The sequence below is a fragment of the Spermophilus citellus genome (genome assembly GCF_964194105.1).
Source record: "Spermophilus citellus genome assembly, chromosome: 11".
Taxonomy (NCBI): Eukaryota; Metazoa; Chordata; class Mammalia; order Rodentia; family Sciuridae; genus Spermophilus; species Spermophilus citellus.
This window is the reverse complement of record NC_138192.1, coordinates 65,828,898-65,843,761: the sequence shown is the minus strand read 5'-3', so window position 1 is coordinate 65,843,761 and position 14,864 is coordinate 65,828,898. Positions and strand designations below refer to the sequence as shown.

General features: G+C 33.3%; 1 protein-coding gene across 4 annotated transcripts in view; it reads right to left on the bottom strand.

The window, feature by feature from the left end:
• SLC4A10 (solute carrier family 4 member 10) overlaps nt 1-14,197 on the bottom strand; it is a gene marked incomplete at its 5' end in the record, with an annotated part of 301,407 nt that extends 287,210 nt beyond the window's left edge. For all 4 annotated transcript variants that reach the window (XM_081262039.1, XM_081262041.1, XM_081262040.1 and 1 more), the window contains one exon: nt 14,150-14,197. In XM_081262039.1, the coding sequence (XP_081118165.1) occupies nt 14,150-14,197 (48 nt within the window). The remainder of the gene's footprint in view (nt 1-14,149) is intronic.
• Between the last annotated feature and the right edge of the window lie 667 nt (nt 14,198-14,864).

The window sequence follows — 14,864 nt, the reverse complement described above, 5'->3', positions numbered from 1 at the left end:
TCCAAATCAGAGAAATAAAACCTTGAGTCAAAGAATAATTTCTATGATAATCTTAGTAAATGGTATAAGAGACCACTGGCTAAAACAATTGACTTAAAAAGAGATTCTAAATTAACCTTGAGTATTATTTATATGAGCTGGCCTTATTCTCTCTTTATCATGAGTCATCTGCACAAAGATATCATGATCCAAGCAGTACAAAATGTTTTTTATGCCACGACTGGAACTCCATTAACCCTTCCTAAAAGGGTTGAATTTCATCACATTTCTTAAGACAGAAGAGTCACTCCTATACTCCACACCATACTTGCTCAATAAAACATTATCATAAATATAATTAATATAAATTAATTAATTAAAATTTTATATTATATTCTATATTATTAAATTATATGAATCATCCATATTTGAATTATTTTTCTAAACTTCAACTGCAAAAAACCATGCCTTTTTCCAAATTATTTTCAAACTATGCAGGTATATTTTAAGTAAAATACAAATGGGTTTATAAATTATTGAAATATCATCATCAAATCATTGTCTTATGGAACAATCTGAGATTCAATAAACTTTGAAGCCTTTCCATTCCCTTTTAAGATATTTTCTGAACCAAAGAAAACATCAGCAAAGTGTATTTTTCCAAGAAAAGATGATTCTAATGCCAAAAGTTTCAAAGTAACCATGGAAGTTAAGTGGTAGAATTTAATCTAAAATACTTGATTTATTTGACATAGAAAGGACTCCTTAGCTAACTAGATATCTTTATATTGAGATACAACACTAACACAGGAATAAGGATCTATGTGTTCCTTTTATTTTCTATACTAGACACTGCAGTCATCTGCAAAGATAGGGCAAATCTGTTTAGATGGACAAGAAAGGTAAGAAATTTTAAATTATATTGTTAATAGTGAGGGGTAAGTAAGTGGAAAGAACTGGAATAATGTTTTTAAACAATAAAAGGGAATGGGCAAAATTATAAACTATAAAAGTAATTTTGTGGAAGGTCAATGTTTTTCAAGCCACATTCAAGGTTAGGTCAATGTGTTTTAAATAAATTTTGCATGACTGGAACTTCCTGAATTACTAAAACAGCTTTATGGATTTTTTTAATGAACAAAGAGGATAACGTTCACCATTTCTTGTCCTAAAAAATATTTAAATATCATTTTAGCTTACATTACACAAATGTTCTTTACTAGAGATTTTGATTCCCGTTATTGACTAGCACTATTATCAAAACAATGTCTAATGTCAGACAAAGAGGATTGATGTTTTTCAGTTTTTATGATAACATTTATAATGAATCTTTATGGTAAAAAAAAACAAAGTACTGTCATATTCACAATACCGTAATAAATGTGAAACAATCACTATTGTGTAACTCCACCAAAATCTCAATTTAAAATAGATTAATCATAATCTCTCTTCTTAAGAATTAATTATTTTTTCAAACCACATAAAGATAAAAGGAATAATTATTAGATAAGAGCATTATAAGGAGAGTTCAAATCATTTTATTTAAGTAACAACAGACAAGTATAGAAACCTCACATTTGTCAATTTGTCATCTTTCAGGATCTTCAGGCATTTCTTCAACATGGTTTTGATGACAAAATTGTGGCTGAATAATTCAAATAAGAGTGCCAGTCTCTTCATAAGGAGTGATACAGACAAAAGCAATGTACATAAAACCCATCTCAAAACAATAAAAAATGTATGTCTATATCTAGTCTATCATAGAGTAATATGAAAGGGGAAGACATTGAAACAACTTGTTAACTGGACCTCTCTCAACTTTATTCAGGAAAAAAAACTTTAAAATAATATCTGAGATTTTTGAAGAAGCAGGGAAATCAACGCATTCATCATTCAAAAAAGATTTAAATTTTTCATGGCCAAAATGGCACCTAGCAAAAATCTATGATGACAGCACTAAAGGTGCTCACTGCACAGGGGAGCCAGTTATACAAGAGATACACTGGAAACTGTCATATGCAGCACTTCCATAATACCTCTAGAAAGGTGAACTAAACAAAGGGAATTTTCACTAAATTTCATTAGTTCAATGCTTCTTATGAACTATTATTTTTAAAAATCTACTTCATAACCACTAACAGCAAAGTCGGAAACAGAATACAAAAGAAAGGGTTAATAAAATGTTACCAGCCTGACAATGTTTTTAAAAAATACTGGTGAAGTTTCTAGCAGAAGTAAAACGCAATATATGATCTTTCTGGAAGGAATTTTTGTAATATTTATATACTCCTTAGAGATGTGATTGATTCTAGGACTGAGGCAGGAATACAAAATAAAAGATAATCTTGGAAAACCTAATGATACCAGAGAGTTAAAAAAAATTATTATAGCTTTTCAATGACCCATCCAAAAAGGATGGAAGTATGGTAGAAACACACAAGAGCCAATTAAAGGAACTCCCATTTTCAAAAGATGAAATAATTTGATCAACAAAAGAAATGAAAGTATGGTACTATGGCCTAAAGAATAAAATAAATGCCTTTAAGCCCATAATGAAATAAACAAGCAACTGAATAAATAAAGATATAAATTTAAAAATAGGAGAGAAGCAACAGTTCTTCCTAAATTTTAATTTCTAAAGGCATAAAAAGTAGAAGATCACCAGGAGGCAAGCACTCTAGTAAGAACTCCAGGAAACATTCACCCATGAATGCTAGAATCAGTCTGCAAATGAAGGAAAAAGAACATGTGTATGATCTCAAAGACTCTCCCCCAAGATGATATTACAAAGGGAAATTTTATAACTTTTTAAAGGAAAAACAATGACACCTCTATAATCAAGCTTAACAACACCAGAAATAAAATATCATGTACCACATGATATGATGCATGGAAAAGGAAACATCACCTCTGTGATGTTCCTGACAAACAATGCACACTTGCATCTTAGGAAAGTCTCAGACACACACAAATTGAAAAAAAGTGACCCATGCACTTCAAGAGTGACAAGGCCATGAATTTGGAGGGAAGACTGAACTGTCACAAATTGGAATTAAAGAAGCACGACATCTAAACAGCATGGTATTCTGAATTGTATTCTTACACAGAAGAAAGATAGTGGAAATATTCAAATAAATATGGCCATACCATTAATATAATTGCATCAATGTTAGCTACTTAGTTTTGAAATCAACTACAATTATGCAAGATGTTAATATTAGGGTAAGGAGGATAAAATATATATATGTACACTCTGTACTATTTGTGCAATTATTATTTAAGTGCAAAATTATCTCAAAATAAAAATCTAAAAAAGTAAGTGTTTTCTTTCATGTTACCTTCTTGTAAGCTATCTTTAAAAAAAATATATTGATTATAATTTTAATAAATTAATTTTATTATACTTACCATATTATATTGTTGGCATACTTCTATATTACTGCCAACAGAATAAATCAAGTTATTGAGCAAGCATTATTACACCAATGATTAAATAAATCATGTGTATCAAGCATAAGAATCTTTTTTTAAAATATCTTTATTTTTATGTGGTTCTAAGGATTGGACCCAGTGCCTCACATATGCAAGGCTCATGCTCTACCACTGAGCTACATCCCCAGCCCACATAAGAATCTTTACTATAAGGATTTTCATTCAAAAGGAAAAATACTAAGCCAATAACAGTAATAGTAGTAATAGTTGTTATTAGTGAGTAATTAATCTGAATAATACATATATACATATATTACATTGATTCTCACAAATCTATAAGGTAGATCCTTCCATTGACATTTCTTTTTATAGATAAGAATTAAGTGAGATTTTGAACACCTATGTAAATTGCCAAAGTTAGCAAAAACTTGGACAACAAATTTCTGTTCTTTTGATTAAAACATCTAGGACTATACAACTCAAAGTTTCAGCTCTTAACAATTAATATCACCCATGATATGTTCAAGAAGGACTTATGTGCACTGGGCTCTGTAAGAGCAGCACAAAATTATCTAAACTAGACTCTGTTTTCAAGATTCTGGGACTTGCTAAGAGAACAAGTTATACATGTATATATTTAAATTTAAGGAAAATAGTTAATATAGATAAATATATATGAATATGTACAATACTACAAAGTAGTACATAATAAATACTAAGTAAGTAAAATGGGCAGTAGGCACTTAATATTCTAATCTGTTATGATTTATGTTTTAAAATTACTCTTATAGCAAAACTTCTTTTTCCAGTGTTCTCACAGCTAAAATAATTTTAAAACATGATTATTTTCTATTTTCTAAGACAAAAAGTCTCAAACTTTAAAGTACATAGAATCAACTAGAGAGATCTTTAAAATTTTGGTTTCCTTGTACAACCCTTTAGTATTCTCAGTTTATAGACTTGAATAAGTCCTGGAATTTACATTTTTAACTAGCCCTCCTGATGATTCTGATGCAATTGTTTCTGAAGTCTAAGATTTTCAAGAATCTTTTTGTTTAGGAAAAAAAACTAAATTTTTGTATGTGATAGAAGTGCTGTCAACTATACAACATTAGATGCTTTAACAGATATTTATATTATAATGGTATATGTTAACAAGGCACAAAAGCATATCGTACGCACTCAACAAATTGTATTCTATATTAAAACTATTTCTATTTGTTGGAATTTTTTACCTTTTCCTTTCCCTCCACCTTTTTTTTAACCATATTCCTATTTCTGAGCAAAGCAGACTTTGGATAGGGTTATTCTCAGAGAAACATAAATATCAAGAGAAATTCACCCCTTTGTTTATAAAGGAAGCAATATGCATCCAAGAATGATGAAATGTGCTTCATAAGCAAAGCTATATTTTGAGCCCTTCTGCAAGTTGTTATATACCTAACTTCTTTTATGGAACTTGCTTTCTGAAATTTGACTAGATCATCATCTTTGATATCAAAGACTAATTAGTCAAAAAGGGGGGAAAATCTTTAGAAATAAATAGCCCTTCTCTAAATAATTTTGGTTTCTCATAATTAGCAAGTACAAGCAGAGTTACAAATAAATGTTGGAGACACTCCAGCAACCTAACACATTCAATATGATTTGAAAACTTAGTTATTATATCCTTATAGCATAATTTTCACAATGAATGAGCAAATCTTACTGATCCTGGTCTAGAAATTTTTGTCATTGATTCAAAAATTTACAGAGTTTTGGATTGTAATACATCCAATTTAGTCCATAGATTAAACTCCATTTCATCCTCTGAGGGCATGGCAGGAATTCTGAACTATTTGGAATTCAACCCAAATTTAGTATCTAAGACTACTGTAAATCACTATATGAATGGGACTTCAAGAACTTTCATGTCAACCCTGATATATTACATAGAAGTTCTGACTAAAACAAAACTACAAAACATTGTCATGAAAAATTAAGATCTAAATACAAGAAGAGACAATTTACCTTTGTATTTAAGAACATTCAACATTGTCAAGATGACAATTCTCCCCAAATTGGTCTCTAAATTCAAAGAAATCCATAACAAAATCCTTTCAGGATATTTACTGAAATCAAAAAGCTGATCTTAAAATTTATGTGGTAATGCATAGGATTCAGAATAACCAAAACAATTTGGAAAAACTATAAAACTGAAGGACTTGCACTACCTGATTTCAAATTTTACTATAAAGCTTCAGTAATCCAAGATAAGTCAGTATTATATCAGGATAAGACTAGCCATAAGATCAACTGAACAGAATACAGAATTCAAGGAAAATTCCTTTTAAAGAAACTGATCTTCAACAAGACTGCCAAGAAAATTCATTCAGGAAAGAAGTTCTTTTCAAAAAGTGATGCTGGGACAATGAGCTATCTCTACCCTTCCTCCAGTTCCCCCCACCCAAAGAACTTAGACCCTTAAAATTCACACCATACACAAAAATTGACCAGTGATTTTATAAAAGAGCTAAAAACTGCAGAATCAGAAGAAAACTTAGCAAATTGTTGTGACCTTGTAGATAACACAACAAAGGCACAATCAATAAAAGAAAAAAAATGATACAAATGAATTTCCTCAAAATTTAAATTTTTATCTCAAAAGTCACCATTAAGAAAGTGAAAGAAAGGTCAATGTGAAAAATGTTTGCAAATCATATTTCTGATAAAGAACTTATATCCAAAATATATAAAGAACTCCTGAAAACCAATAAGAAAAATAACCAATTTGAAAAGTGGGTTGAAGAGCTAAGTAGACATTTCATCAAATAAAATATACAGATGGTCAATAAGCATGAAAAGATGCTCAAAATCCTTAGGAAAAATCAATCAGAATCACAACATACCACTTCATAAGCATTAGAAAAGCTACATCAAAAACACTTTACCCAAGAGAAATGTAAGCATAAGTACATGTGGAAACATGAAAATTTATAGCAACATTATTTGTAAAAGCCAAAAATTAGGAACTAAATGATAATAACTTAACAATAAACAAAATATTATATATCTTTCTTTTTTAATTGATTTTATTTTTTTAAATACATGACAGAATGCATTACAATTCTTATTACACATATAGAGCACAATTTTTTATATCTTTGTATATGAAGTATGTTCACACCAATTCATGTCTTTATACATGTACTTGGTTTTTTTGCATTACAATTCTTATTACACATATATACCACAATTTTTCATATCTCTGTTTGTATATAAAGTATGTTGACACCCAATTTGAGTCTTCATACATGTACTTTGGATAATGATGTCCATCACATTCCACCATTCTTGTTAATCCCCTGCCCCTTCCCTTTCCCTCCCACCCCTCTTCCCTATCTAGAATTCATCTAATCCTCCCATGCTCCCCCTCCCTACCCTACTATGAGGCAGCCTCCTTATAGCAGAGAAAACATTCAGCATTTGTTTTGGGGGGGATTGGCTAACTTTAATTAGCATTATCTTCTACAACACCATCCATTTACCTGCAAATGCCATGATTTTATTCTCTTTTATTGCCGAGTAAAATTCCATTGTGTATATATGCCACATTTTTTTATCCATTTATTCACTAAAGGGCATCTAGGTTGGCTCCACAGTTTAGCTTTTGTGAATTGTGCTGCTATAAACATTGATGTGGCTGGTGGGACTGCAACTTGGTGCAGCTAATATAATACTTTCCAGCAATGAAAGGAATAAACTTCTGATTCATGCTACAAAAGGTTGGACCTCAAACACATTTCACTTAAGTGAATCGAGGTACAAAGGACTATCTAGTGTATAATTTCATTTATATAAAATGTTCAAAAAGGCAAAGTTTTAGAGACAAAAAGCAAATAGGCTGAAAGTAAATCAGTAAAGTAAATCAGTCATTGCCAAGACTAAGAGTGAGTGTTAATTTCATATTGCTGAAAAAAAATGGAGGACAATGAAAATTTAAAAGTAAACATTGTGGCAACTGCATGTAATCCACCAACTTTGGAGCCTGAGGTAGGAGGATCACAAGTTTGAGACTAGCCTGGGTAACTTAGCAAGACTCTGTCTCAAAACAAAATTTTAAAAGGCTGGAGGTATATCTCAGTGGAAGAATGCAATTGGGTTAAATCTCCTGTATCATAAACAAATAAATAAATAGATAGATAGATAATTAAAATACTGAGGTAATAAATAAATACTGAAAATCATGGAATTACACACTAATTAGGAAATATAAGTGATATTTATTATGTATTAATAAAACTTAAAAATAAAAGTAAATGAATAAAAAGCAAGAGTTCCCAGTTTCTAGATGACAATGGACATGATCACATGGGTACACAGGACTTGTTATTTGTGATTGGGCTGATACATCTAGAAACTATTAGAGAGCCTTCCACATGTAGCTGGTGTTGTTTTATTCTTCGTTAGTTTCAATAATATTAGAAGTTATTATATCTAGTCCTATTTTAAACAGGACTCTAACCCCAATGACGTGTGATTGTAAAAATAGAAAATTCTGCCTAAAACATTAAATGCCTTTTTATGGATTGAATTGTGTCTCCAAAAAGTGATGCTCAAGCCCTAAACCCAATCATCTGTGATTATGGCCTTATATGTAAGTAGAGGTCTTTCCGGGTGTGACCAAGTTAAGATGAGGTCATTAGGATGGACTGTCAAATATAATTGATGTCCTTATAAAAAGAGAGGAGACACTGAGGGAGGCCTGTCAAGTGAAAGCAGAGGCAGAGACTGGAGCTATTCTGCTCAAGCTAGGAAATGCCTGGAGCTACCAGAATACAGAAGAAAAAATGGAAGGATCCTTCCCTAGAGGCTTTGAAAGGAATAGGTTCTTGCTGATAACTTGATTTGAGACCTCTAACCTGCAGAACTATGGGACAATATATCCATGTTGTTTTAAGCCACGAGGTTTTGGTTTTTGCTATGGCAACCCTAGAAAACTAATACAAACCCCACCTCCAATACCCAAATAAAGAAAATAGATAATTAAATATCATAATTATGATATATAGTAAGAAATCAGTTGTCATGGCCATTCAATTTATTAAAAATTTTCATTAATATACTTTTCATAAATTAAAAGCTTAGTAATAACCCCAGAATTAAATGATTTCTGATTATTGCAAATATCTGAGATAGTATCTCCTGCAGTGTTAAACTCCTTAACAAACTCTTTAATAAAATAAATCAAGTGAGTTCTTTTTTATACTTTATTTTCCCTTCTTTTTGTAGCAGAACATGAAATAAGTATATCTATTTACTAAATTGATGAACAAATTCATTAATTTTAAACAATTTTTTCTGAGGATGAAATCATTAAAAAATAATTTTCACTTGCTGCACACTTTGAAATATTCATTTTTTAATGAATTGATATATCATTAGTAACTATATCTAACCTTCAAGGTAAAGCATAGAGCATTTCCATTATCTCCCAAATTTCCCTCAGGCTCTTCACGGATAACACCCACCCCACCCCCCAGGCATAAGCAACCACTATCTGCTTTCTGCTGATTTATATCTGCTTTACTTTTGTTTTTCCCTTTAAATTGTTTGAAGGACAGACAATATTTTATTTTTTAAAAATGCTCCTTAAGTCATAATATCTTTGAAAAAACTTAAAATATAAAAAACAATATAAAAATATTAATAATTTGGAGTTGATCTACTATGCTATACTCTAAGAGGCTGGACCAACACTGGCCTTAAAAAACTACTGGCAACTAAAAAAGTGAGATTTATTTTTGTAAAGTAACTTTTATAAATTTAGTTGCTGTTATATTTCTTGCATTACAGCTTAAAAATTATCAAAAGAAAACTCAGATTTGGAGAAAAAAGTTGACCTAAGTAAAGTAGGTCTCTTCCTCTCTTGTATATAGAATGTGCAATATATTCTCTCAACTCAGCTTTCAAGTTACATCCCAAAACACCTTTTTAGGTCAACAAATAGTTTGCTAAAATTCTTGTCAACCTAAACAGTATCTTCACAAAGAGAACAAATTATCTGGTAAAGAACATCTAAGGGTGTAGATTCCTAAATAAAGGGCCAGGGTTGTGGCTCAGTGGTACAGCATTTGCCTAGCATGCATGAGGCAGTGGGTTTGATCCCTGGTACCACATTAAAAAATAAAAATAAAAACAAATAAAATAAAGATATTGTATCCACCTACAACTAAAAAAAATTAAAAAAGAAAATCCTAAATAATTACCATAAAACTCTGGATCTAATAAATTACTCTAACAAGGTTACAAGATACAGGGTTAATATATAATAGTCAATTGCTTCCCTGAATACGAGTAATGAACAAGTAGAACTTAAAATTTAAAACATAATGTTATTTACATTGACAAAGCAAAAAATATTTAAATATAAATCTAATAAAATGTGCAAGATCTAAATAAGAAAAACAATAAAACTCTGATGAAAGAAATCAAAGAATTAAATAAATGAAGAAACATTCCATGTTTATGAATAAGAAGATTTGGTAATGTGTCAGTTCTCCCCAACTTGATACATAGATCCAATATAATTGAAAGCAAAAAGAAACAGCAAGTTATTTTGTAGATATCAACAAAGTGATTATTAAGTTCATATAGAAAGGCAAAGATCTATTAATAAAGGAGGGCTGATACTATCCCAACATCAAGAATTATTATAAGGCCACAGTAATCAAGACAGTGTGGGATTGGCAAAAGAATAGACAAACAGATCAATGGAACAGACTAGAGAGCCCAGATATAGTCTCACAGACATGTTTTTGACAAAGTGATCTTTGAAAAGGAGCAAAGTCAATACAGTGGAGAAATGGCTGTCTTTCTCACAAAAGACTGGAACAACTGGATATTCACATGCAAAAAAAAAATTCTAGACACAGACCCTATAACCCTCAACAAAAATCAACTGAAGATGGATTATAGAACTAAATGTAAAACATGAAACTATAAAACTCTTAGACTACAACACAGGAGAAACTAGATGATCTAGGGTTTGATGATGACTTTTTAGACATACAGCAATGGCATGATCCATGAAAGGAAGAATTATAAACTAGATTTCACTAAAATCATAATGTTCTGCTCTGCAAAAGACACTGTTAATAGAATGAGAAGACAAGCCACAGACTGAGAGAAGATATTTACAAAAGATATATCTGAGAAGGACTGTTACATGAAGAACTGTTAAAACACAACAGGGGCTGGGGTTGGGGCTCAGCGGTAGAGTGCTCACCTAGCACATGTGGGGCCCTGGGTTCGATCCTCAATACCACATATAAATAAATAAAAGGATTGTGTCCAGCTATAACTAAAAAATTAAAACACACACACACAACAGTGAGGAGCACACCTATGATATGTGCATTGCAGAAGGCCAAGACAGGAGGATCACAAGTTCAAGGCCACTCTCAGCAACCATACAGTACCCTGTCTCAAAATTTAAAAAAATTTAAAAACCTAGGTATGTAGCTCAGTGGTAAAGTAACTCTGGTTTCAATTCCCAGCACTGCAAAACGATAATAATTAAACAAATCTTTTGGACAAGCTTGTTCTATAGCTTCAAAGTACCTGTACCCTGGACTTGGAAGAATGAGTGCCTTTTAATTATGATTAGGGCCTACAAAATGCAAGGTTAACTAATTTAGTAAGAAAAGTTATATTTGAAGCTTTCTAAAAATTTGGGGGAAAAAAAGAAAAACATTTAAGTGCCTCTCCCATCATACCATTCTTATTTACTTTATATACCCTAAATAGAAGTAAAGCTTGGGAAGATTAATGAGAATCTTCTATTTCACTTGTATCAGAAAAAATAACATTCACTCATTTGACCAACTTGTCATTCTTACGCCTTTTCTTTCTCTCTCACTTCTTATCTACCTCTGACTGCTTTTGTCCCAGATCTAATCTTTGCTTTTAATGTTTTTCAAATTGGATTTGCAACCATCCAGCAATTTCTATAGTCATAACTAAAAATCCTTACCTTCTACTTCCACTATCCAATCTTTTTCAGTGTTCCATTTTCTATTCTTCCTCCTTAGTAGACAGTAATGAAAATTGACTCTCATAAAACTCTGAAACCTAGAATTCATTTCAATGTCTATATTTCAGTCTATTGAGCTCTTACCTAAATGCTGGGAATTTTACATAGGTTATTTCATTTACTCATCACATAATCCAGGAGATAAGTATCATTTCCTTCCCATTGTTCATTTGAGGAAACTAAGGCATAACTTCCCAAGATCATGAAGCAAGTAAATGACAATGCTAGATTTACTAGACTGGGTTCTTAAATACTGTGCCATATTGACTCTCACATGTTATTTGCAAAGCCATCGAATTAATTTTCTAATCAAAGCCTAAATCTATTCCTTTCTCTATTTTCCAATCATAAAAAATTCAAACCAGGAATTTTTACTGATTTAAGCCTGATTAAGAACACAATTTAAAATATATCAAATTCTTTTTTAATTTCTTAACTAGTTTTCAAAAACCTATATTTTAGTCGTAGCTTCATCACTCTGTGACCTTAGATGTTATTCAGACTTGTTATGCTTTAGGTTCTCATCTTTAAAATAAAGATAAAATGTGCTTTATATAACACACTTGTTTTGAGACCTAAAGAGAGTCACAAAAGTAATTGGAGAAGTTGAAAACATTATTCAAGTGTAAATTGGACCAAAAATTCAGCATCTTTCCAAGTTTCTCAGGCTTCTTTTTCTTATAATAAACTGGTAGCATGGTTCTGTCTTAACATTAAACTGTGTAACTATACTGCACTATTATTCCTATAAAATGAAAACTTTTAACTCTGATCTTCAGAAATTTCCAGCAAACTTACTGTAGACTTTCTTTTCTAGACAAAATTGTATTTCTCTGCTCTTTTAAGTCACAAACTGGTTGCCCATCTAGTCCAATAATGTCATCCGTTTCTAAATTCCTCCAGTTAATCCTCATCTGGTCCTAAACCCTTTAACTGTTCCCCACCAGTGACAGTTCATAAGCCACATCAAACTGGTTTCAGCTTGCTTTTCTAGGACAAGTTCCAACCCACTTCTCCCCCACTATCATCATCACCAAAAAAGCCCCCTCCCCCGTCTATATTTAATCTTTCTTAAATCTCCATACCGCTATTTCTGTGTGTAGTTCCTCCCTTTCCTCCAAAGAGTAATAGTTTCCTGGTATCTTTAACACTATTCTGAGTAACTACAGAACCCTAATTTATGTATCCAAGTTTGGGAAGACAGACAAATCTTATTTTTGTGTAATAACTCCACTTTGATTCCACGCAAAAATAGCTCTACTTTAAAGTAAGCAGGCTAAATAGCATTCCTCCTTTTCCCCCCTCTCTGACAGGCTGCACCTGCCCTTAATTAGACTCCATTCTTGGTGGTGACCCCAGCAATTCTTCCCATCTCCCTGTTCCCTCCCTGCCCAAACCTGGCGTCCTGAGGTGAACTGGGCATGCTCAGTTGCCACAGCTGATTCCGGGATGGTAACGAATCTTTTTGCAGCATATGAGACCGGCAGGAGAGGTATGCTCTGAAAATACTGTGGCCCAGAATTTGCTTATTCCTCCTATGGTATCCTTTCATTTAAAGATATGTACAAAGCCTAGGAATGAACTCGGAAATGGACAGCTTACCGCCAGTCCCTAGTCTGCAAGGTGGGTTACCAACCTGAGTAGCAGAGAGCTGAGAAACAGCCTCTCCGTCTGGTTTGGTGCAGGGAGGGGATTTCTGCTGTTCTGTGAGAACGCTGATAGATGGCTGGAAGCTAGCATTTGGCATCTCTGCTGCGTCAAGAAAATACTGGGGTTTTTCTCTTTTTTTTCCTTCAGCACAACAACATGAGCTGCTCCAGACTAAAAAAGATGTTGCCTGAAGATCTCCAAGCTCTGTGAGCCAGACAGAGAGATTGTGGAGAGGATAGAAGGCAAATCAATCACTTATCCAAAAATTAAATCCAGGGAGGCAGCTTAAGGACCAGAGATAAACAGATGGGCTATTTCCAAATGACAGTTCAGGAACCTCTCAGATATTCAAATCTGAATCGTGTGCCTGTCCCCACAAAATGCATACCTTCTTTGTACATGAACCGTGGCATATTTCCCTTTGAGAAAGAAACTGACAGATCTCTCTCTCTCTCTCTCTCTCTCTCTCTCTCTCTCTCTCTCTCTCTCTCTCACACACACACACACACACACACACACACACACACGCCTTTCCTGTGGTTTCTGCGGAGACTAAATCTCTAGAGCTGCCACAGCAGCAGATTCCCTCACCTCACTGCCTCAGGATGAGGCATGGGAAGAAAATTTATCAGGAATTAAATGGGATAAAAGGGGGTTTCTTTTCAGGGGCTTGAGCCTCCACTGCACAACCTGAGAAACAGAAAGATAGGCAGTAACAGACAGGGAAAGAGACACAGAACTGCCCCTGCTACTAAAACCTAGCCATTTCTTCAAACAGCAACAAACATGAGACATTTCATCACCATAGTGCATCCATATTGAGAAGGGGGAAACAATCATGTGCTTTGCTTTATGCAGTTCAGTCTCCGGAGATGGGAGGAGACCCCTGTCCATATGTCGAGGAAGATATCCACCACCCCAAAAGTACACTCACTGCACCTAGCTAGCAGACCACTTGCCTGACAGGTTTTGCAGCAAAGCAGTTAATCTATTTGACAGCAGGTAGTCTCTTACCGTAGGCAACAGCGGCTCCATTTGGGCTCCCTGGTCTTTAATCTCCATGTTTTGTAATGCCTCTGGAATAAGCACCTTGCTCTGCAGTGTCTTCAGTGTCTTACACTCAGCCCGGCACTCGCTCTGCTTAGTATTCGGATCAGGTAGCTCTGAAGCAGGAGGCAATTGCACACTCCAACTCACCAGAGTCACATGGCTCCTACTCACTCGGGCTGCTGGCCAGGTTTTGCACTGAATGCCTTGGATCCCTGGGCCGGTAAGAGAGATCCCTCAAGCCCTGTTACCACTGCCCACACCTGGCTACTGGTGTAAAATACAGCATGCAATATTTCCTAATGGGCATTAAGAATTTTACCTAAGATGCTAACTTCTTATACAGACAAGTTCAATCTGGCCTCAACCAGCTGGGTCTGATTTGACACTTTGAGGCAACTTACTTCATTTCCAAAATCCCATATGAGACATAGTTCAAACAAGATGCTATTAACAAGGTTTACTAGGTGTTCTGCTCTGAGTACCTGAGGTCTTTCAAAACAGGTAAGGTGTCCTCAAAATTAGTGTGTCTTAGTGAGACTAAAGTATTTCTAACAAAAATAAAATCAAACATTTAAGTTACTGTTGACTCAATAAGAAGTGAACAGATTTTTTCAATATATGAATTATGAAAAATATATATGTCATATACAATTAAAAATGAAATGTTTTTTATGATTTT